Raw genomic sequence first — 25628 nt, forward strand, 5'->3', positions numbered from 1 at the left:
CTACGTGACACAGTCGTGCATTTTATTTACTTTGCTCTTTTAATTGGCAAATAATTCTCCACGCTCTGTTGTTTTAATAACTTAAAATTAGCAAAAAGTTTATTTTTAATTATATATTCGATCGGTATTTTTAATAATATATTCGATCGGTAATGTAATCGGTAACTCTTTTTTTTTTTTTTTTTGAAAAATGTGTGTTTTTTGTTCAATGGTATCGTATTTTGTTAATATCTTTCAATATAAAAAGGAATCAACTCCAAACACGCAATATATTTTTGATAGTTACTGGTTTTTCTTTTTATATTGTTTAGTGTAATATGGTACTCTGTTTTTTAAAAGTTTGTTATATCGAAATGCAATTGGATGGAGTTACATCACTTTTATTTTGAGCGACACAAAAGTTGAATTCAGTCGCAAATTATGACAGCGATTAGCTTTAAAAATTGACCTTACCAAGTTTTCAATTTTATTTGCATTATTTTTTTGTTTAAGGTGCTCTTGAAAATTAAGCCAGAAGTGTAGGTACATATAAAAATAAAAATTTGTAATTAAAAGTTGTTGTATGCGGGTGACTATATGACTCTAAAGCCATATTTTAAATATGTAGCAGAGGATACATTTTTGACATTTGAATGTCTGGTGAATAAAACATTATCTTTAGCTCAATTTAGCTGTGTGAATTTGGATACATTTTTAACGTAGATAAATATTTTTTTTCTGCAAATCGAAAGAAATAATGATTTAAAAAAAAGTATAAATATTAACAATTTACAAACTTCCAACACGCGTTGTCATGTGCATTTTATTTTTGTGTTGCCATTAATGGGTAACTAACAATTTTTTTCATCATCAATAAAATGAAATATATTGAAAAATATTAATATTTCCTAATATACACTCATAATTTTGTACTACTTTTTCAATTTTCTTTCTTTATTTTCAGTTTTTGATTAGTTATTGAAAAAAATACTCAAAAAATTCTGCAAAAAAATTTTTCTCTGAAAATAAAAATTAAACCGGCTCTTAGAGCAGGATAAATTTTTGACAACTGAAATTATCCTTTCACCTCAAAAGTGTCAAAAATATATTCTTGGCTTAGTATTTAACCCGATTCATACACTGTCTTAGGCCGTGTGTGAATTGCGTTAAAGAGTTAACAACGTGTAAAATTTTTGACACTATTGAGTTTAATAAAAAAAATTTAGAATTTTTTCTGCCTTTTTCTGCCATGATACTCCTTTTTAATAAGAAAAAAAAAAATAAAAGCATCTGCAAAAAAAATTTAACTCAAATTTAACCAGGTGCGGTGCGAGAGCCCAATAAATTTTTAACAGCTGAAAATTTTTTATTAACCTCAGTAGTGTCAAAAATTTTACATGCTGTTAACTATTTAACGCAATTCAGACACGGCCTAAATTGAAAAAGCTAATTATTGAATACGACCTTTTAGACTGCTCATATAAACGGGGTATTTATACATATCGCTGACTAAGAAAAATATACATAAACACAAGGCTGATTCAAAAAAATCGATTTTTTTTTTGATTTTATACTCCGATAGATTGCCAGACATCTCTAGAATATACTCACCAAATATAAAATCATTGTATTGACGGAAAGGTCCTTCGCTTCGCAATTTTCCATTTTTTATATTATCCTTCTACTAAAAAAAAATCATGTTTTTATAAATCGGCTTTTTAGCAGGTTTCTTTACATATTCTTGTAGGAAATTGAACGCTCTACAAAAAAGGCCTTTGACACCATTTTCGTTTATCTAACCGTTTAAAAGATATTTGACGTCCAAAGATCTTAATTTTGTAAAAAATTAAATTTAATTAAAAATTAATTTTAATTAAAAAATTAATTAAATTATTAAACATACATACAGCCCTATAATTCTCAGCAAGCGATATTAAAAAAAAATGTTAGTGGGAGCTAAAACCAGACTAAAAGTTCCGTAGAACTGTCGGTTTTTCTAGGGTGGGCCATTGATTTTCTAGGGTGGGCCTGGCCCACCCAGGACCCCCCCTTCCTACGCGCATGGCTATGAATGATACTTTTTTCAAAAGCTAGAATTATACACTTAAAACTAATTTAAAAATTAGGTTATTTAAGTTAATTGTTTTTGAAATAAACGATTTCATAATCAGAATTTGGGAAGTTTTGTCATTTAGACACATACTCATACAATAACTGTTCGCTTGTCATTTAAATGATTTTCATGCGAGAGTACGATAATTGTATTGCATGCACAAAATACTTCCTTGACACGTAAAAAATAAATAACTGTTTATTAAGTCCTCAGGTTTTGAAATTTGTAAGTGGAAAAAAACTTAAAAAAAAAACTTAAAAAAAACAGAATCTTTTTGTAACTCACATGAAATTAAATTCATTAAATACTGAAAATGTATAAAATATTTTGACAACGACAGAATTTTTTGCTTATCTAACAGTCGAATTTTTCAAAACTTATATCCGAATTATAGTCTGAACTTAATATTCAAATCTCGGTAAAAACGGCCGCACCATCGCCGTTTCTTGAAAAAATCACCGCACCACAGCCGCACTCTTTCATTTTATATCAAAAATTTCGCACACCTCTATAAATAATTTTGTATTGAAAAATGAAAAAAAAAAAAAACTAGGTATCCGACGAGAAGTAGTTTCGAACCCGCATGTGCAAAGCACTTTTGATTAGCCATCCAACGCCTTAACCACTCGACCACCTAGTCAAATTTGTACGAGCTGGCAGTTTTTTATTTATGTCAAAATAACTTCGAAGATGATTTAAACATTTCTATAATGGCGACTTTTCACGAGTCGATTTTTGCCGTGTGGCTAAGCTTTTCGAATCGTGTGTACGTAAGTTGCAGGTGACAATCCCTATAGAATAATCCTAGTCGTCTCAAGCTGTGCGACATATCGTACGGCTAAAATCGACTAGTGAAAAGTCGGCATATAAGTTCGAGGATAGAATTTTTGATCATGGTGCGGACGTTGTGCGGCAGTGGTGCGGCGGTGGTGCGGCGGTGGTTTAGACATTTTTCAACATGGTACGGACGAGTTGCGGTGGAGTAGAAATGTTTTATCATGGTGAGGAAATTTTTGATCACTGTGCGTACGTGGTGCGGCGCACAGTGGGCCCATATGGCCTTAGGCGTCTCAAAAATCTGTAACTTTGTTGTCTTTCATGATAATTGCTTCAAATTTGGAATATAATGCCTTTGATATATAACGAATCATTCAACTTACTTTTTTTTGAAATTAAAATTGTTTTTAAGCTTTTAAAAACTAGTCAAAGTTCAAAAACTACGATTTTCGCTTGATTTGGGTATTTAAAAATATCTGTAACTTTTTTGTCTCCTGAAATAATTAAACCAAATTTGGAACATATAATCTTTAATGTATCAGAAATCATTTAGCGTAGTTTTTTTTAATGCAAATTATTTTTGAGCTTTGAAAAGCTAGGCAAAGTTCAAAAAGTACAATTTTGGCTCGACTATGGCGTTCCAAAAATCTGTCATTTCTTCGATTCTGAAAAAACTCAAATTAAGAATATATTACCTGAAATGTTTAATAAATTATTTGACACACTGTTTTTTTAGCTAATATTTTTATTTAAGTATTAAACGTTTATTTAAAGCTAAAAAAATACGATTTTGACTAGGCTAGAACGTCTAAAAAATCTGTAACTTTTGTATCTTAAAAGATTATTTTCTCAAATTTTGCAAAATAAAATAAAACTGGTTTCTTAATTTTATCTTTCCTTTCGTGTCTTAAAATTACTTAATTATTTTTATGAGTATAAAATAAAGAAAAAATACATTCCAATGTAGTTTGTTTGTGTTACGTTATTTGAAATTAAAGCTATTTTATTGAAAAATTATAAGAAAAATATTGATTATACTCATTTTAAATAAAGTCGTTTGTAAGGCAAATTGAAATAGTCGAAAAACTACGTTTTTGAGAAAAGAGCAAAAAAAGAAATCACAAAAAAAAAAACTGGTTGTCAATTTTCACGAAAATCCTTCTTAATTAAATACTTTAAACGGCTCTTTTGAAAATCTTCGAGTAAAATCAAAATCAGTAAAAAATAAAATCTCTATGTAACTTTTTCCATAGATTTTTGATCATGGTGCGGTTCTACGGAATTCCATTTTTACTCGGGAAACATTCAAAATTATTAAACAAAATTTAATTCAAAACAAAGGCTTTGCGAGAAAAAAACAAAAGGTAGAAAAAAAAAAAATAAAATGCACGACTGGGTCTGAGTCGCACGCACTTGCTCTTGTAGTTCAAAGTGTGTTTATCTTAAATAACTATTGGAATTAAAAGATATGGTTAAGTTGTAAAAAGGAAAAGAAAAAAAAATATAGGTATGTCAAAAATTTACAAACGAACGTGATGACGAAAACCACTTTTTTTTGGATTTCTCCATCATCGTAATACAGTTTTTTTTTCCAAAGTGATAAAGCAAATCTAAAGTATTTTTTGTATCAGTAAAATTGAAGAATTTTGATATAGAATCCTTTTCATGTGACTGAGAGATTGCTGAAATCCCTGAGGTCTCCGAAACTTGAACCACCTAAATAAAAAAATATATTTCTGTTTCACTGTTTTATATTTCACCTCGTGTCCGTTATCATTATTATTGACAACCTAACTAACTGACAAGCCCACCCGCTCTGTCTCAAAATAGTATAAAATTATGAGATCATTGACAAATGATTGATTCCCAGAGCCAACATGTCTCGTATAAAGTTGCAAGATCATCCAATCATCCAATTTACCCTACACGATCATATTCTTCCACATCAATTCAAATTGAAAATTGGTTGCTGGTGCTTACCAAGTCAGTTCAGAGTGTATTGGGTTGCACAAGACTATACGAACTATAAGGTGCTATGTCACCCAAGTCACCGCAAAATCAAACGCTCGGCTACGCCATCATCTACCTCATCGTCATCATCATCATCATCATCATCTCCAATGCAACGATCTTGAAGACAGGTCTCAGATTCTTCACAATAGTAATCTGCGGCTGACTGCCGCCACCAATTTAGTGCCGCTCTATAATGCTGTGAGCATCGCAGCGCAGCTATATAGTAAAGACCGTTGGTTATGTGTAAGTGTGTGTGTGTGGCTTTAAATGATTATTTGCAAATGTTGTGGGATATGTGATCGGGTGACGGTGACGATGACAACGACACCGACAACTCGACCTACCTAACTTCCATCAATTTGGTGCGAGGTGCTAACTTCCCATAGCAACAAGTGTTACCCTACAATGCCGCATGGAACTATTTCCATCGTACTTTGAGGATGTTGCCAGGTTTGCCTTTAGGTACTTAAAAAAAAGCTAGCTTCCACTCGTCATTTTTGCAATCATCAAAATTCGGGTTTGACAGATCCCTGCGTGTTCTGTCAGAAACGTCATTCTTCAGTAAAGAATAACGTCAAATGATAAGCAGCTCAATCATAAGTTTATTTATCTTCTTGAATATCTGGCAATGCTTATGTCAAACGGAATAATTCGTAGAAAATTTGAAATAAAAACACCGTTATAACTCCTTTTGAAAGTTCAACATTCGTGATGTGCGGCTACATCACGAATGTTGAACTGTCAAATTTTTTTTTTCTCTTTTATCTTTACGAAAATGCAAGAAACTACTCATCTGGCAATACCCTCTCACAAGAATAGGGCAATTTGCAATAAATTTATGAGGTGATGCCAGAGAGGAAAGAGCCCGGCAATATGATATAGCGCCATGCCAGTCTAAATTCACCACTACCACCGCACAAATCCGATATAAAGACGCGATGACAGATGCCATTTCAAATGGCATTGAGGATGCCATTTGATGGTTGCATCTATCCATCTATCTTTTTAGCGTGAAGCACAGGCACCATCAGGCAATGAGAGGGTTCGCTCTAAATGTGGGACGCAGGCACGAAAGCAGGTCGAACTGTAACTCGAGAGGATATGCTTGCGGGAGATCATTCTCAGTTATTTTTGATGTATTTTTTTTTCTTTAGATCTGTTTGTTTATATCAACGACATCGGACAGAGGTAAGGATTGGGGGGGAAATGAAATGAAAAACGCGCTCAAAATGCTTTTAAGCCAATTAATTCGACTCGACGAAACTAGAGGGCGATGCATGGATGTTGCGACAAAGTCGAAGATTAGTTACGGTCTGGTAAGGAAATAATTTATTGTTTTTTTTTTTTTTTGTTTTGTTGTTTTGTTCAAGGAATGGAAGTGTTGCACAAAATAAAAAAAAAAAATTAAATGATAGAGCAATGTGGGTTCTTCTCGGTTTCTTGTGTGTGAAGAATTGAAGAATTTCATGGCGCATGCGAGATTTCAGTCAGTGGTTAAGAGAATATATCTCACGGATGGATGAAAAAAAGTTGACTTCACTTGATGGTTTTTGTTGTGAAATATATTCTATGTTTTGTATTTTCTAGAAAAAAAAAAATTGCATGATATGGTTTCTAATTTAAAAGGCCAGAAGGTGTCATGTGATCGACATCTGAGTGAGCGTGTTTTGTCACTTTGGTAAACTTGGAAAACAGTTAGTTATGAGAATTATAAGGTTGAAGAACGGTATTAGAATGGAATTTTAAATAAATTAAATTTATGGAAGTACATATGACTTGACATTTATGTTAACGGATCAATTTCATCTACTTTTTTTGTATTCTTTAGAACATTTAGTGCTGGTGTGCAAAGTTTTTATGCATTCATATGAACCTCACCCTTTTGAATTTGTCCTTTTGCATTGATAATGACATGAAATTAAAAAAAAAAAATTAACTTCAAAAAGAGATGAATTTGATTTGCAAAGGGGTGCTTTTGATTTCCAAATGCATCAAAACTAATTTAATAAATGCAAAAGATTGAAGTGAAGAATGCAAAAATAATTGGGTCCCGCAATTCTGTCTGTCTATCTGTTCGTCTGTATGAACCTCGAGCTGCAGTCTTAACCCTCTGTAGGCACACCTCTTTTTTGCGAATTTGGTTTATACTTTTTCATGTAGCTGGAACTTTTTTCGGTCTCACTATTTTATAGAGAATCATGTATGAAATTAATGTAGAATTTTCCGAGGAATTCGAATATTGTATTTGCAATTCCAAAAAAATGTATTTTCACCCTTATAAAGACACTTTTTTGTGACCACTTTTTATTTTTGTCATGCCAAATTCGCACCCGTGTGCCGACAGAGGGTTAAGTAGTAAAGCGATTTTTTTTCAAGATTGCTAGTTAACAGATTTGGGTAATTCTCTAGAGGACAAATTGATTTTTTGTAGGACCGTTTTCGGTTGTTTTTACCGGTACCTGTCAGAAATAGAAAAGTTTCTTTTTCTAAAAAACGGTTCTAAAGATTTTGATTAAAATTTGTGTGTGTAGTAAGATAACAATATTTTTTGAACTGTTACTAAAGGTACATGTCATAGAACCTTTTTTTTTTATATTTATGAATTCTTTCTTCATAATTGCCACAGCGAGTTTCACCAAAAAAAAAACTTAGAAGGAAAAGTTTATTATTTAAAAAAGTGTTACAACATTTTCAAAAAATACATTTTTGGACTTTTAAAAATATTTCGAAATTTTATTTAAAAAAAATCAATTTTTTTGAAAACGGGTTGATGAATTTTATAGAAAACTCGTTTTTATGTATTGAATAACATTTTCTTAAAAATGGCATAACAACTTTTTTTTTTTTAATGTTAGAGAACTTTTATATATAAAAAATTAATTAAAAAAAAAACGGCTTTGACGATTTTCAAATTTTTTTTTCTAAAAATCCATTTGTATACAAACAATCAAATGGCATACTTGGTTTTGTTTTGAGATAATTTAAAACGGTGTTAAATAATGAAACCTAAGAAATTCCTTCCTAATGTTGTTTAAAATGTTGTATTTTTCTTTAGTTCTACATTTTTTTTCAAATCCAAACTACGATATTTGGTTACCATAAGGCCTTGTATGAGTTTTATTACGAACCAAATTCCAGAATTCAGATTTTGGTCGCTTGTGAAATGTCTAGATTTGGTAATTTGGTAATGGACTTTTCTAAGTTTATCGTAACATTAGAAAATGGGAACAAAAGTTCAATTAGTTTTGTTACATTTCTAGCGAAAAGAACTTTTGTATCAACCAGAGACTAGAAATAACAAAAAAAAAACCTTCATGTTCAATCGGTTTCTCTCTGATTACTTTAAATAGTTTCGGTTTCCACTGTGATTTAAGTCGCTGCTGCGCTGGGACGATAAGCACAACCAATGCAATTTCGAATATTTCAGGAGACCAATGTTCTAATTGACAAATTTGCATATGAGATTTATTTTTTTTCTCTCTGCGAAAAATCTCACTGGTTAACCGAAACATAAAAAAATACAAAATTAAGGTTTCTCTCAGAACTTGAACGACTTTTTTTTAAATAAAGGTTATTTTATGACCTTTTTTGAAAATGGCAACAAATAAGATTTATTAAAAAACCTATCAAAAGGTTGAGATTTATTTCTGATCTCTGGTATCAACCATTGAAGAATTTCGGCAAAAAAAATATCACACATACGCCACAGTGACCCTCTTTGATAATTTCTTATACACTCTCATACATCTGTATTAAATCTTCCTTGATTACTGAAAATAAATTCAATTTTAATTTATGCAATAAAAAAAATTAATTAAGGCAAGTTTATCTATGAAAACAAGTATTACATTAAACCTGAGAAAATTAAGGAAAAATCAGAAGCTATGGAGATCGGAGGTATACAAAGTTAATTATTTATATTTTGCAAAAAAATAAAAGAAAATGTATCAAAAAGTGCGTTCCTTGCAAACGTTTATTCTTAACTTTAAATGCGAAAAATACTAACGATACATGAAAAAGTAAAATAACAAGAATTAGGTGATTTATTTAGTTCTGAATCCTATAATTACTATGCTGGTGTGGCTCAAGATTTCTTTATGTTTCCAACTCTTTTACTTATTTTCATTAATTCTTCTATTTCGAAATTTTAACATAAAAAAAAGGTTTCGTTTCGAAAAAAAAATTTGAGGTTTTAATCAAAACCAACATTACGATGATGGAGAATTCCGAAAAAGTGGGTCTCGCAATTCCGTCTGTGCGTCTGTACGTCCATCTGTACACATTTCCACAGCCTAAACGCGTGGACGGATTTTCTACAAATTTGGTACAGATGATTTTTATAGAATTCTGAAAGTTTGTTTTTTTGTTTTTTTGTTTTTTTATATCTCACTTAGAAAGTGTACCTCCCATACAATTTTTTTTTCAAGTTATACCAAATTACTCGAAAACGGCTCTAACGATTTTGATAAAAAATATATTTGTATAATTTTACAAACAAGACCCAACTTTTGATTTAAAAAAAATATTTTTTGGAACTTTACTAACGGTACCTTCCATAGAACCGTTTTATTCGTTTCAAAATATCTTTTACAAGACTAACCCGATTTCAACGAAAATTTTTAAACAAAAGTGTTTAATTAACCGAAATATTTAAATATCAAAAAATACATTTTTGGATTTTTAAAAAAATATTTGAAAATTTTGTTTTGAAAAATCAATTTTTTAAAAACGGGTTTTTGAAATGTTTCGAAATTTTGTTTTTCAGTGTAAATTTATTATTTCTTCAAAATGGCATACCAATTTTTTTTTATGCTAGAAAATTCTTATATATAAAAAATTAATTTTGTAAAAAACGGCTCTAACGATTTTCAAAATTTTTTTCTCAAAGGTCCTTTTCCTACAAGAAAGCATACTTCGTTTTGTGATCAAAACCTTTAAAAACGGTGTCTTATTAATTATAAAAAACAGATTTTATGTACTTTATTACACTGTGGGAAATGTTTTAATTAATTTTAATTATAATTTCGCACCATTTTTTTATAAGAGCATAAGAGCAAGTACGTGCGACCCCAGTCGTGCATTTTATTTTATTTGTTTTCAAAGTTTTTTTTTCAAAGGCATTTAAATAGATTTTTTTATCTCTTTCTGTTTTTAAGTTTGCTTAAACGTTTCCTTGCTTTCGATTAAATAAAAAATTAAAGTTTAAATAATGGAGTGCCACAAGGTTCTGTTCTGAGACTATTTTTATTTTTAATTAATGATATTCAGAATTTTCATTATCAGCATTCAGCAATGCTGTGGGTTTTTGTACTTTATTAATAAAATGTTAAAGAAAACAAAGTTTGTATTATTTAAGCTTTACACAAACTCTCTTTTCTATGAACCTTCAGTAACATTTATTATGATCATTTTTTTTCCAGATTTTCTCTATCGGCACAGTGTAACTTTTGACAGTGTAACAACTGAAGTGGAAATCATGGACACATCGAAATGCGCGGTGAGTTCAATTTATTATTTTTGCATCAACCTTGAAAAAAATAACTTCCCGTTTGCATCAATAAAATTCCTCCATCCTCCCCATCCATTGTCAACCATCCTTCTGTTCTGATCCTAAACCATATTAATCGATCTATACTTGAAAATTTCACGCCCTAATGGATGCAGCTCAAATTTCAAATTTTTCAAAGAATCATTTTACTAAGTATAGTTGAGTTGCTGAGTAGATTTATGTAAATTTAACAATGGAGCTAACCTTGATTTTCAATGACCACCATATTCCTGCGATCAGTTTCACAACCTTCACAGTTGAATGCATTCCCATGACCAATTGCCACTGTCGTCGTCGTCGGTCGATGAAAACGACAACAACGTCTGCCTTTAGCAATGTAGCCTCTCTTACAAGCTGATTAATTGCAGCCTCCTCACTTGGCCACTGGATATGGCCAGAGAGAAAACAGCTTCTAATTTTTTTTTTCGTTCAAGTTTGTTGTTTCACAGCGTCCGTCGCGCTTAACGTTCCGTGTTGGTCGGCAAAAGTGCTTTGTTGTCTGGACACATGTCGCGCTGTCTCCCAGCAACAATCTCAAAACTGGGAGAGCCTTTGGATCACACGAATGCAAAGCGCAATCCAGTGACCCAATAACGTTAATTGCCTTCGAACCTTTTTTTTTATTTTACTTCTATTAACAATGCAACCGTACCGCAAAGTCTCTAAGGAGGTTCCAGTCTTTTTTTGTGCTTTGTTGAAGTCATTTATCTAAGTTGCATGGAAATTACTATAAGCAAACTACAGTAGTTCCATCTATTTGACTTGGTCAATCCCTCGCAGACATTCATTGATAGAAGCTAGAGAGGAAAAGGCAAATCGTGTGTGCGTCATTGCATCAGACCGCTCGCGCGCTGGCGCATTACAAAGTAACAGTCCAAGTCAAGTCGGCAAGTCTATAACTCCGCTAAGCCACTTGACTTCGATTTGCACAAAATGTGTCGGCATGGCATTTTGAATTTAAGATTTCGGAACGCAAGTTCAAAAGGTCCTTATATCCCTTCTTTACTCTTATAGTGCCGGCCGGGCACAATCATCATAAAGCCTTATTGTCGCGATTCGAGTGGGCTTGTAGCGCAGTTGCACATTGGCGCGAAGCAAATCTTTTATAGAATGCCATTTAGTGGGAAATGAAATGGGCAATTAAAAATACTGCGCCACCACATTTATTCGTGGTTTTGGTTTGATCGGCCAAGCCGGTCTCATGTCGGATATTTCCTTTGCCAAATGATATTTCGAAAGAAGTCCACTATACTGAGGCAGTTAAGAGAAGCATGCCGACGCGACGCGACGTACGACGAATAAGAAGGTATCGTGCGATATCGATTGACAGCAAAGTGATGAATGTTTTAATTAGCGGAAATCGTGAGCGGAGACTGTGGAAATTTTCGTGCCCTTATAAACGGATTAAGATTTTTCAAATGATCATTTTTAGAAGTTTTGAGTTATGAAAATTAGAATTGTTGCTGCAAAGATAATAAATATCTGATTAAGGTTGGGTTAAACTCGTGAATTTCAAGTATTTAATTGATTGAGAAATTGATCTCTTTGGAGGATTAGATTTCACCGATAAGTTATTCAGTTCGAAAATTTAGAATTTATTTGATCGTTAGCTAAAGATACGGACAAGGAACCACACAATTCTTAAAATTTGTTGACCTTTTTATAACGGTTTTATGTGTAAGATATCCGAAATGTTGAAATATGAAAGAGTAGGTAGTTATGGTTTATAAAATTATTACATGGCGAATGTTTTGTTTTCCTTCTAAAATCACTGATCTCCTATTACTTTTTTGATCAAAATTAAAAAAAAAAAAAAAACAGAAATCTTTTAAAAAAAATATCAAAAAGGTTTTTTAGTAAAATAAATAAAAAAAATATCAAAAACAAATTTGTACGACAGTTAAAAATAAAAATTATTTGAAAACTGCTTTGCACTTTTCGCTTTGAGTTCTGATGTAGTTAAGACTTTACTTTGAAATTTTAACATATTTTTTAATTTCATTATTTTTTGTTTGTCTATAAAGCTTAATAAGCAGCTGAAAAGGAAATATCATCAAGGATTCTGTCAAAGTCAAAACAAAAAAAAAAAATTCAACATTAAATTAAAATCAAGAAAATAAGTTTTGAAACACAAAAAATTTAATTAAAAATGGAAAAACTATTAACTAAATTTTTTGATCAAGAAAAATAATAATTAAAATAAAATAAAAAACAATAAATGAAAACGCTATCCAAAATAATCTTGAATTTTTCTCTAGAGTTCTTTTGAATATCGGCAAAAGTACACAAAGTATACAACAGTACAGTAACTTTCTATCTGCAAATTTGATACCGTTTAAGTTTTGATTTAAGAAAACGCTTGCTTTGGTATGCCTTTACTCATGTTGATGTTAATTTCTCTGTTAATACTTATGATAGAAACTTCAGTAATGTCTTGATTTTTAGAATATTCGCAATAAAATCAAAAAAAAAAAAAAAATAACTGTTGTAACTAGGTCTTAAATAGAAATAAACTTAAACTGCAAACATAAATTTTTAATTCTTACCCATTTTTGACGAAAGCAAAAAACACAGTTTTTAAAGATTTACCTGGGCAGGTTTTCCTAAATATCATAAAATCTATGAGTTTTCTGGCAAACTTTTAATTGACCTTTTTTGTTCATTATTGTTTTCTTGGTAAGAATAAATTTATAAAAGAATATGTTTTCATTATACATTTATCGAAGAAAATCGGCTCCAAAGTCAAAAATTATCATGGGTAAGAAAAAAATAATTCCCTTTAAAAATGAATATCTGAGCAATAGTAGAGTAACTAAAGCAAATTATTAGGGAACCCGGCCGAACAACTCTGATTTTAACTATTTTTTTTTTCAAACGTAGGTAATTAAAAATACTTTAAAGTCTATAGATTAAAAATTGCCGATGTTGCCGTATTGTTTTTTAAAATTAAAATTAAATTTTTTTTCAACAAAACCATTTTTTTTTTTGCTTAAATTTCATAAAACAAATGATGGCAAAAGATTCTCTAGGGAATTTAAGGAAAAAAAATATAAAGTAGTTAGGGACAATCTTCCATCGTTTAAGTGATAAATGCAATTTTCTAACATTCTGACTTCAAACACAAAAAAAATATTTTGAAAAAAGCCAGCTCATTCTTATCTCTTAAATTTAAATCTACTAAATTTAATTAAGAGTTTTTGAAAAAATGGTCCTCAAACTCAGAATTAAAAAAAAAAAATGTTAATAAAAAAATTTAAAATGACTTTTTTCCAAACTTTTTCTAAAAAAATGTGAATTAATTTTAAAAAATTTTTTGGCCATAAATACTATCAGTTGAATTCCGAAGCAGAAAAGGTAATATATATCACACTTTTGAAAAAAAAAATTAAAAATTACTTCAATTTCAATGGGTTTTTTTTTTAATAAAAACTGAAAAAATAATTAATTTTCTCAAAGATTTTGGTAAATAAGAACTTTAAATTTTTGCTTTTAACTTTCAACAGTAAGAGTTATTAAATGAATAAAAAATAATTTTTTTGTGTTGATGTTGAACATTAAAAAAAAATAATTTAATTTTTTTTTCAAAACTTTTATTAAAAAAAGTTCTTCGAAAATGAAATACTTTTTAATATTTTTCATAAACCGTAATACATATTGACATTTCCTTTGTTAATTTCAAATCATTATAAATGTGGCCAAAAAAAATTGAAAATAAATGCATTTTATGTTACGAACAAGTTTAAAAAAAGACATGTTAAAATTTTTTCAAACATTTTTTTTTTTCAAAAATCTGACTTCAGTTACCATTCTTTCAAAAGCCCTTAATTCAATTAACTTAATTTTAATTTTACAAATATGACTAGGCTTCTAGCTTTTTAAAAATGTATATTTTAATATTGTAGGTGTTGCCGTTGTGTTCAAATATTTTTTTTTGTGTTTGAAGTCAATTAATAAGAAAAGTGCATCTATCGCTTGAACGATGGAAGATTGTCTCTCACTCCCATATATTTTTTTTCCTTGAATTGCCTAGACAATCTTTTGGCTCTATTAAATTTATGAAATTTAAGAAAAATTTTTGAAAAAAAAATTTTTTTGTTCACAAAAATCTTCAATTAAATTTAAGAAATCAAAATGGCAACACCGGCAATTTTTAATCTATAGACTTTAAAGTATTTTTAATTACCGACGTTTAAAAAAAAGATCATCAAAATCTAAGCTGTTCGGCCGGGTTCCCTAATATTGCCAATTTTTGAGCTTTAGTTACTCCACTACAACAAAAAAGATATTAACATTTTTCGAGACAGTCAGAAATTAAAACAAAAAAATATTCTATAGCAAAAACGGTTAAAAATGATTTTCGAAAAAAATAATTTTTTTTTCATTAAAAATTAGATCTTGTCTAAAAAGTAACATTTTTCTTATCAAAACATTTTTTAGTCGTTTTCAAATTAAAATGTACGTCACACGGACTTATATTTTGTTAAAAGTGGCTTGGAATATTATACCTTATTTTTTAATTCATAAAAGATTTTTTTTAGAAATTAAAAAAATAAAAAATTAAAAAGTTTGTAATATAAAATTTATTTTGAAGTGGCTTTGACCTCCGAAGGTTTCTTGCATAACAAAGAATTTTAGAAAAAAAAAATTGAAACTCGTTAGAACTGTTTTCTAAGAATATTTTTTTTTTATAGAAAAATTGAAAAAAAATTACTAAGCCATTCCAAAGAAAATAATAATCCACACTTTAAAATCAAGTTTCAGTAAAAACTCGTTTTCATACAAAAAATTATTTTCAAACTTCTTTTTTTTTTTAAATGCAAAAACGTTTTTTTTGAAAATTTTTCTTAATTTTTATACTAAAGCAACTTTAACGTTTTTGAACAAAAATTGACCATTTAAATTGGTTGTTTATTTAATGTAAAAAACACAAAAAAAAAAAACAGTAAAAACAAAAAAACAATCTTACCGACCCTACTTCTGAAATTTCAGTTTCTAACAAAATTCGGATATTTCAATTCAGGAATATTTCAAATACCGATTCTGAATGCTCTTCATAATTTTGTTACACCTGCCCTCCTTTGAAAAATGTAGGTATTTTACAAAGTGAAAAATTCAATTCATCTTAAATAACAAAAAAAAAATGACTGACAAAACGAGAGCGTATCAAATTTTCCTTTCTTATAACTTGAAGTGCAAGCAAGGTAAACAAAATTGAAATCAAAGCTTCTCACAGAGACACGTTTTTGAATACTTTATCCTTTAACAAAACTCAGAATAATACCTCCGGCAGAGGTACAAAATAATACATGCATATAACTTACTCCAAGAAATTACAAATTATTCACAGAAACACAAAAAAAAAAAAATACGAACTCAGTCAGAACTACTACTCCCCCTTGCTTGAACCCCAAAGGCAGAAAACCAATGATATATGCAAATTTACTTCCATGCACAAAATACAGATCAAGAATTGAAATAAAAAAAAGTGAGTTGTAACTCGAATTCAGGTCACCCATTGCAACTTGCATCCACATAGTCTCACTGCCATCAGAACGCGAATGTCTGACAATTTTGATTTCGACAGTCGTGGAATAAGCCTTTAGGAGAAGTGCGTAGGTTAACCACAATCATCACTGCATTGCAACAAACGTCTTCATTGGTTGAATTCTGATTGTGAAAGTGGTTTTGTGAATTGAACGGCGAAAGTGCTGAAATTCTTAATAATAGGGAATTCTACCAGACATAGCGTATCAAATATTTGATGCATTGAGTATCAAATCAAATTCGCCAGCAAAGTAATTGGAGAATCACGTATTAAAAAAAAAGAAAGTAGAATTTCAAAAGAAAAACGAAAAAAAAAAAAAAATCATGTGTGCAATTCACACGTGGTAGAAGTGAAACCTTAAAAAATCATTTTTCTTGCAAAAAAAAATAGAAAAAATCTACCTATTTTCATTCTATCACCTTCAAATCCATGTTTTTTATATGACAACCTATATATAAATTTTATATTATCTGAAAGCTTATTGTCTAAGCTCAAAATATTTATGTATATCGATCAGGTATATGAGACATCTACAAAAAGAGCTAGAATTTATTGAACTCGATCAATTTCCATCAAAAAAAGCGAAAAAACACGTATTTTTGCCTTCTCACGCTATTAAATGCATTTTTTCTCTAACAACCTATACAAATTTTTACACAATCTGAAAGCTTATTGTCTTAGCTCAAAATATATATATCGATCAAGTCTATGAGACATCTACAAAAAGAGCTAGAATTTTTTGAACTCGATCAATTTCCATCAAAAAAAGCGAAAAAACACGTATTTTTATCTTCTCACACTATTAAATCCATTTTTTTCCCTAACAACCTATACAAATTTTTACACAATCTGAAAGCTTATTGTCTTAGCTCAAAATATATATATCGATCAGATGTATGAGACATCTACAAAAAGAGCTAAAATTTTTTAAACTCGATGAAATTTCATCCAAAAAGCAAAAAAAAAAACGTTTATTTTTATGTTCTCATGCTATTAAATCAATTTTTTTGTTTGACAACCTATACAAAATTTTATACCATGTGAAAGCTTATTGTTTCACCTTGTATTATGATGCATAAATCTTATTTCAAAGATGTCTACAAGAGAAGTTAGAATTTTTTAAAGTCAACCATGTCGAATTTCCAGACTGAGATTACGGTACTTCCTACACTGGTAGCTGGTCATCGCCAACAGATCTCCACAGGTGTTTTGAGGTATTTTTAAATTTTTTTCAATTTAAGATTGTGTAACTTGTAGACCACGTAACGTTATGTGATATATCTAGAGTTAAACCAAATTTGTATGTGCACTAAATCAAAAGATATAACGTGTGTTGGAAAAGAACATCTTTTTACCGTTATCTCCGAATTTTGAATATGAAATTAATTGAAATTTTGTACAATTATAATTTATTTAATTACCTATCTACAGTACAAATTTCATTTATCTATCTATTAAAACAAAAAAGTTATAACAAGTTGAAGTCGTGTCGCGTTTTCATTTCATCTTGTTTCAAATCACTACGATACTAAAGAAGTTTTCACTTCAAAAAAAAAAAAAACGAAAAGAATAACCCTAATATTTCATTTTTCTCGAAAACGGCTTTATTCAAATATTTTTTTATTTTTATGCTGGTGAAATTCACCTTTGCAACAATGAAGACCATAATCGTCTATCAACACCGTCACATCTCTAGTTGTCCCTTGCGGTTATCGCATGAATTATGACATCGTCAACAAAATTTTGCGTAATTCTAGGCATTTTAATGCTCCCTGTTTTGTTTACAAACAAATGGTAGATATATGAATTCGACACAGGGGCCAACCAGCCAGCTTGGCGTGTTGTAGTTGTACCAAGTAGTCATGTCCTACTTTTGAAAACAAGCACGACAAACAAGCAGCCCATTTTGCAAAACTATGTGCCAACATGTTGTATCCGTACCGTACAACAAACTATGCCCATAAAACCTCCAACGACGATGTTTCGCATCTGCAACACGAGTCTAATGGTTAAAATCCAAATGATATTTGCATAATAATCTCAAATTCACAAGTAATCAATAATTGAAAAGGTTACATTCAGCCAAGGAGGCTAATTTAAGGTACATTTGTCAAAGTCGCCGCTAAAAAAGCATATAGTTTTCAGTTTCATTTTGGCTATGGGCTATAAGATTGGGTCAAAACCTCTCTGGCTATGATGCTACAACAGCAGTGGACAATAACGATGCAAATGCAAGTTGCGGGAGGAGATAGTTCACTCAATTTGGCATTAGGTGCAACAAGATGCAATAAATAAAAATGAGTTAACTGCGAACATTTAACGTATAAATTCATGTGTATTTTGACTTGGATATATTTATGCTAATCGTTGCAGAACAAATGGGTGTTTTGCATTTTCAGTGGCTGTGAAGTGTGTGTGGGATTTTTAAATTGCTAAGTGAATTTTATTAGCAGCTAGCATAAATCCAATAACTATTTTAATAACTGATTTTAACAATTTATTGTTTATGATTGGAATTCCAATCGAGAAGCTTCCAGTTAGTTTGGAGTTTTTATGGTGGGAGGCATTTGGGAGTTGTTTATGGAGACTCTTTATTTAATATTAAAAACTTGACACAGTGTTAGCCAATTAATCATCTCAAAACGATCTAAATGAAGATTCAAATTGGTAAAACAAAATTGGAACACAGATAATAACCAGTGGCGTACGTTGAGTCGCCGGGGCCCCAGGGCAAGACTAAATTTTGGGGCCCCTTTGATATTTGGGGGCCCCTTAGATACAAAAAAAAGTATGCATACGCCATACATTTTTTTGTATGGCTTATTTATTTTTAGGTTTATAGGTTTCACGGGACTCGAAAATCGATTCGAGTTAGAGGGAAATTCGAGTTAGTGGGATTTATTTAATATTTTTTTTTTTCAAAATTGTTTATTAAAAGTGGTGAAAAAGTTCGACTTAGAGGAAAATTCGACTTAGACGGAGTCTACTGTATTTAGAGACCCCTAAAATCAAATTATTTTTAGCTTAGAATTGATAGTTCTTGGGGCCTCTGTTCTGAAGTAATATGTACATATTTGATTTTCCATCATCAAACATAATATTTTTTTTAAGTGTGTGGCCCCTGAAAAATTAATTTTGGGCCCCTTAAAATTAAATATTTAGATTCCCCTAAAATAAAAATTTTTGAAGCTTAGAATTGATAGTTCTGGGGGCCAGTGTTCTGAAGTAATAAATTTATATTAGATTTTCCATCATCAAACATAGTTTATTTCTTTTGGTACCCCTGAAAAATAATTTTTGGGGCCTCAAAATTAAGTGCTTAAAGGCCCCTAAAATATAATATAATTTTTTTGGAGCCAAAAATTAATAGGTATTGGGGCCTCTGTTCTGAAGTAATATTCGGAATGCCACCAATAACGTAATGTTTTTATTTTGGGTCCTGATGTATTTATGTTTGATGGGCCCCTGAATTGATATTTAATTTTCCATTTGATTGTTTTGAACCACTGAAGTAATAGCTTTTCAGGATCCTCAAAACAATTTGATGAATAATTTTAGTAATAGATTTTGGGACCCCCAAATTAATATTTGATTGCCTCTCAACTAATCAGGTTCCTTAAAAATTATTTTTTGGGACCCTACATATAGTATTGTTGGAGCCCCAAGCTAATTTTTTTTGGGGCTACTAAGGTAATATTTAAAAAAAACTATTTTTTTTTAATTTAATTTTTTTTTGTAGCCCTGAAATGAAGGATTTTGGGGCCCTGACCTAAAGTTGTTTGCTTTTTTGGGGCCCCTAATGTATTGACTTGAAGTAATATTTGTTATGCCATTAACAAAGCTTTTTTTTGCTTTTTTGGGGCCCCTAATGTATTATTTGTGGTGGCAAAGATTTTTCAAGTAATATTTTTTGGGGCCCTAAGATAAAATTATAATTTTTCTTTTAAAAAGGCAGTTTATTTTTTTGGGGCCCCTGGGATAACCTTTTTTTTAAATCAATATACATTATGTTGTGTGGCTACCAATGCATTATACTGAATGACATAATTAGTCTCCCTTGTATCCGAAGTGATTCAAATACATTTTAATTTACTTCGTAAATCAATTTATGCTAACAGTTTCCTTCTTTGCATTGTCTCCAGTGGGGGCCCTGGGGTCTGTCTGGGGCACCGGGGCGCCGCCCCTCTTTCCCCAAGTTAGTGTACGCCCCTGAAAATAACTATACAAAAAATGAAAAAAGTAAATATAGTAAAATAAGGATAAAATTTTTTTTGAAAATGTTACGTGGCAGCCCTATTTAAAGGAAAATGTAATGAAATTTCTCAAACCTTTTTATTAAATGTTTTTCAATGTCTGATGTTGTGATTAGTGCAAAGTAGATGGTTTCTCACAAAAAATTTGGAATTAAAATGGGATAATGTCACATTTTTACGAGTGCGTCCTTCACTTTATTATAAAATTACTTTCCTACTAATCATTCCATGCGAAAAGAATGTAGAAAAATTACCTATGTGATAAAATCTTTTTGTGTGTCATTTTTTACCGTTACCTTAGCTCAAAATATAAACTTTTCTGTATAAATAATCTCCCCAAAAAATTAGCAAATGAGCTGTATGAACTAATTCCTTGAGCGACTGAATTTTTGAGACGAAAAATTACCATTTTGAAGAGAAACACTTTTTTTTGCATATATCTTGCGATTTATTGCATAGGTAATTGAATGAATTTTGAACCCAAAAACTAATTTTCAAAATATGCAAAATGGTTTTTTATTTAAAGGAAATATTGAAAGCTCGCAAAAAATCTCAAACATAGGACTTATTAATGAAATTGAACGTATTTGTGGAAAAAATTGGATTCCTGAAATGATTTTTTAACGAAAAAAGGGAAAAAACAATTTTTTTGTCCCAAATTTTTTACCGTTTTAAACCGTTTTTTTTTAATTTATGCATATCTTTTTTATTTTGATAGATAGATAGATGAAATTCTTAGGGAAGATAGAAAATGGACAGGTATATATCTGTGCACACTTTATTCGTAGTTAGATTTCTCTGGGATAATGCTAAAAAATGATCGTAAATGGTAATCGTAATATCTTTTTACATAGAGCACTTAAAAAATGTACTTTACTTTATTTCACAAGTCGATAATATAACCTCTCATTTGGTATTATCATACACAACATTACGTGATTTATGTAGAAGCTGAAGTACACTGAGGGAAAAAACGCAACATAAAATGTTAAATGTTCAATGTTGATTTAATGTGGAAAAAACTAACATTAAACATCTTAAAATTAAATTTGGAACAACGTAAGAAAATTTTATTTTTCTGTCGGACTTCAGCTTTTGTTGCATTTTATCACCCTTATTTCTAACAGTAAGATAGCACTTTCGTTCGTCTTCAACGCAAAATCAATCCGAAAAATATTTGAATCAACGTGGTTTTCGTTGATTTTAAATTGTTTTTTCTCTCAGTGTACCAACTTTATTTAATTTTTTCTTTGATTTTTTGACGTGATAACGTCTTATTAATCGATGAACCATGGCAGCCACCACAAAAAAGTGACGCCATTTTCTCCCGTTCCACTCTCGCACTTTCGCAGTGCGGCAAAAATTTCAAAAAAAAATAAACTATTAGAGATACAAAAATCTTCTATAGCTTATTTGAAAGATAATAGCCTAAAGCTTAATCCAAATGAAGGATTTTTAGAAATTCCGTCATTTAATAGGGTAAACAGGGGTAAAACGGAAAGATGAAATTTGGGCTAAAATCTAAACGCGAAGTTGTAGAGAGTTGGTTTTTGTTGCTATAGATAGATGAGACTAATTTAAGAATAACTGCATCTAAGAAAAATTTCTAAAAAATTTGGAACTAAGCAATTTTTTTAAAACACTCTGCGTTTCGAAATATGAATTTTTGAAAAACATCTTGTTTTTTAGGGGTATTTTTGGGTAGTTTTTGATTTTTAGCTTTTCTTTTGGAGCGTTCAAAAAATCTCAAACTTATAAGACATGTAGGTTTTGGCCATACGTTTAGTGAGTTTTGACTGAATAACGGAAGAAACAAGTTTTAAAAAAACACGTTTTTTGACCCTTTTTTAACCGATTTTCATCGTTTTTTATTTTTATCTTTTTTCTTTAATAGATAGAGGAATAAAGTATATATGGAGTAATGATAGACCATGACCATGACTAAATGTGTGCGAAGTTTTAATCATTTTCGTAAACACAATTTTGAGATAACGGTAAAATAAAATTTTAGAATTCAACAGGTTATAACTTTTGACAAAGAGCAGATAGAAATTTTATTAAACTTTTATGAGCATCCTGATACAATTACCTTCAATTTGGTATATCACACATAACTGTAGACTAACTACAAGCTACACAATGTTAAATCAAGAAACTTGCGAAAAACCTCAAAACACCTGTGGAGATCTGTTGCCCCCTGAACAGCCACCAGTGTGGTAAGTACCGTATTCTCAATTTGAAATGTAGACATGGTTGGCTTTAAAAAATTCTAACTTCTCTTTTAGGCATCTTTGAAATGAGATTGATACGTCATATGAAAGGTGAAATAATAAATTATAGGTTGTCAAACAAAAAAATTTATTACATAGCCTGAGAACATAAAAATAAATGTTTTTTTTTGCTTTTTTTAATGAAATTTGATCGAGTTCAAAAAATTCTAGCTCTTTTTGTAGATATCCCATAGACCTGATCGATATATATAATATTTTGAGCTAAGACAATAAGCTTTCAGATGGTATATAACTTTTTATAGGTTGTTAGGGAAAAAAAATGGAATTAATGACGTGAGAAGATAAAAATTCATGTTTTCTTTGCTTTTTTTGATGAAAATGATTGTTTCCAATAAATTATTTTTATACTTTTTGCGCATTGTAAAAATTTAAAAATGGTTTTATTCTTAAGAAAAAATACTTGGCTTTTAAATTGCATACTTTTTTTTGTAAGCTTTTAAAATAAAAAAAAATTAATATAATGAGAAAATAAAAAAAGGTATTTTTTTTTTAGATTTTTCTTGTAAATTATGATTGTTTGAAAAAAGTAAACGCTTTAATTGACTCATTTTAAACAAAAGCACACAACCTGTTTTCTGACGACGTTATCACGTAAAATCATTGTCCGTAAACCGGCTTTACAGACAACCTCTTTTTTTGTTCCAATGGAAGCCTTAAAAACCTCTATTGAATCCTGCTCTTTCCGATTTCACGACATTCCATTTTTGGGAACTTCGAATAAAATTCGTATGCATTCACTGCCACTAAATCTATAATTCTTATACTTCTTGTTGTTGTTTCCAATTCTCAATAACTAACTGTGTAACTAATAATTTTGGACTTTATCGATCAATGGAGCGTTCCTCAAAAACTTCTTTTTTGTTCAGAAAATATTCTAAATCTTTTCCTTTTATAAAAATTTTGAATTTTTCCTCATTTAATTTTGACTAACTTCTTAATTTGCTTCAACTCTTAACACGTATTACTACCCCCTTCAAAAACCACCAACTCCACTCTTGAAGCATCTCAATTTTCGATCTAATTTTATAACAAAACTTTTGTTTTGGTGTAAAAATAACAAATTAGCATGAAAAATAAAACTACTATATATACAAAACCAGGTCCAAGTACAAAACGCATTATGTTGTACGATTATTTGGAGCGCACCAATGAAATTCAATATGGTTCGTGCAACCATACGATGACAGCAATAGTTCCACAGAGCGTACAACAGAGTGTGTCTTAATCGACTTGTTGTTAGCTGTGTGCCTGCTAGCCAATTTAAACCACCAATATCACAGTCGATTCAAATAAAACAAAAACAAGAAAAAAAAAAAAAAAAAAAAAAACCAAAATAAAATCACATTATTTGCGAGACAACACGCGAACCTTGAACTGCTTTGCGAAAACAAATCAATAAAGAAGCTCAATCGTTCCCTCCACTCTTATAAGTTTCCTATACAATCTTTGCGATGCTGTGTGTGCTAAATTTATGTTCGCCAACTCTCAAGACGTTGTCTTTGCGGTTGTGCACCGCTCGTAATTCGATCAGCACAAAAACCCAACTGACATTAATGACAAACAAACCTAACCACAAATTATTCGCACAAATATTATTACTTTGTATATGGATGTTAGGTAGGCAGCGAAGTTAGTGTGGTGGTCAAGACCTTTGAATGTAATCCCCATCCTTCCTAAAAAAAAAACAAAACACCCCCTCATTATGTTTAAGTTAAGTTGACGACAATTTTTGATTTAATTTTTTCAGTTTTTGGTTTACTTAAAGCAAGCGACCTGCCTTTACGAACACATCCGGTGGGGGGATGCGTTCGTTATAGTTTATTCAATTTGCGACAAGCCGAGTTTTTCCAATGCCGAAGGCTGCTTAGAACAACTTGCCAAGCTCAAATTGCCATCCTATTATACTACCCTGCTGCTGGGAAATAAACGAGATTTAGATCATGCCAGGTAAGTTTTTAACCTCAAGGCTTTCAAAGGGTGTTTTTTTTAAGACTTTATGTTTTTTTTAGAAAAATTTCTGTTAACGATGGACACGAGCTATCACTAAAGTATTCCTGTCAATTCTATGAAGTGTCAGCTGCTGAGAGTTTTGCCGGGGTATCGTTGGCTTTTCAATCCATGTTACGTGAAGCTAGGTCCATTCAATTGCTGAAATCCCTACCGATGAGACGAAAACTCGGAGTGAATAGTGTGTCCAAAGTAAGTTTGAACTTGACCCAATCTTGCAAATTTTGTAATTTACAATTTTGTTTTTTTTAATTTTTTTCAATTCTCTTTTGATCTTGTTTAGTATTTTCGTCATTCTGATTTTGTCTTTCAGGTTTTAGGCAATATTTTTGGTAAAAACAGCAAAGACAAAAGAAAACGTCCATCTCTTAGTATATAAATTAATATAAAATTAAGTTTAAAATAAAATTCAGAAATAATGAGATTTTGAGTTTTATAATAACACAGCATTTTAAAAAGTTCCATTTATATTTTAAGTTTTATTGTATTTTAAATATCGACTTCATTTTATAAAGACAAACCATCAATGCCATATTTTTTAAGTTTTTTTTTTTTTTTAATAAGTTTAAAGAGGTTTTTTGAACATTATTTACAATTTTTGTAAAAAAAAAATTAAATTTATTTATTTTTGTAAATGTTTTTTTTTTTTTTTTTAGAATTAATTAAATTAAATTTAAATACAAAATATTTGAGAAAATATATTCATTTGACAGTATTGAATTTTACATTCCTATTATGAACTTTTATTAGGTATATTATAAGATTTAGGATTAAAGATTGAATAAAGTTTAATTTTAGTTGAAATCATTTTCAATAAACTTTAAAATAAGTATATTTTTGTATTTGTAGTTATTCATTATATTTTTACTTGTATATAAGCAATATCATTTTATATTATGTTTTCCTAAATGCGTATAAATAAAATAAATTTTATTTTAAATAAATATATAATAAAATATTTTAATTAAAAAAAAAAAGGAATTGATCAATCTTTTATTTAAAAATTTGTACAGAAATCTAAGGAGAAATCAAAGACGTAGAAAAAAGTCGTTATCCATCTTAAAGCTGAAAACGCTGCTGAAAAACCTCGTTCATGTAGGAC

The 25628-nt window shown here is 30.1% G+C and overlaps 1 protein-coding gene across 4 annotated transcripts in view; it reads left to right on the forward strand.

Annotated features, from left to right (window-relative positions):
- LOC129916306 (ras-related and estrogen-regulated growth inhibitor-like protein) overlaps positions 1 to 25077 on the forward strand; it is a 77255-nt gene extending 52178 nt beyond the window's left edge. Inside the window, exons 4-7 of one of the 4 annotated variants that reach the window (XM_055996167.1) lie at positions 10303 to 10379; positions 24285 to 24466; positions 24529 to 24718; positions 24810 to 25077. In XM_055996167.1, coding sequence (XP_055852142.1) covers positions 10303 to 10379; positions 24285 to 24466; positions 24529 to 24718; positions 24810 to 24905 — 545 coding nt within the window. In that variant the 3' untranslated portion in view covers positions 24906 to 25077. Of the gene's footprint in view, positions 1 to 10302; positions 10380 to 24266; positions 24467 to 24528; positions 24719 to 24809 lie in introns of all 4 variants that reach the window. The other 3 variants (XM_055996169.1, XM_055996166.1, XM_055996168.1) reach the window with 3 other exon arrangements.
- Positions 25078 to 25628: the final 551 nt, after the last annotated feature.

The sequence above is a fragment of the Episyrphus balteatus genome, chromosome 3, assembly GCF_945859705.1.
Source record: "Episyrphus balteatus chromosome 3, idEpiBalt1.1, whole genome shotgun sequence".
Lineage (NCBI taxonomy): Eukaryota > Metazoa > Arthropoda > Insecta > Diptera > Syrphidae > Episyrphus > Episyrphus balteatus.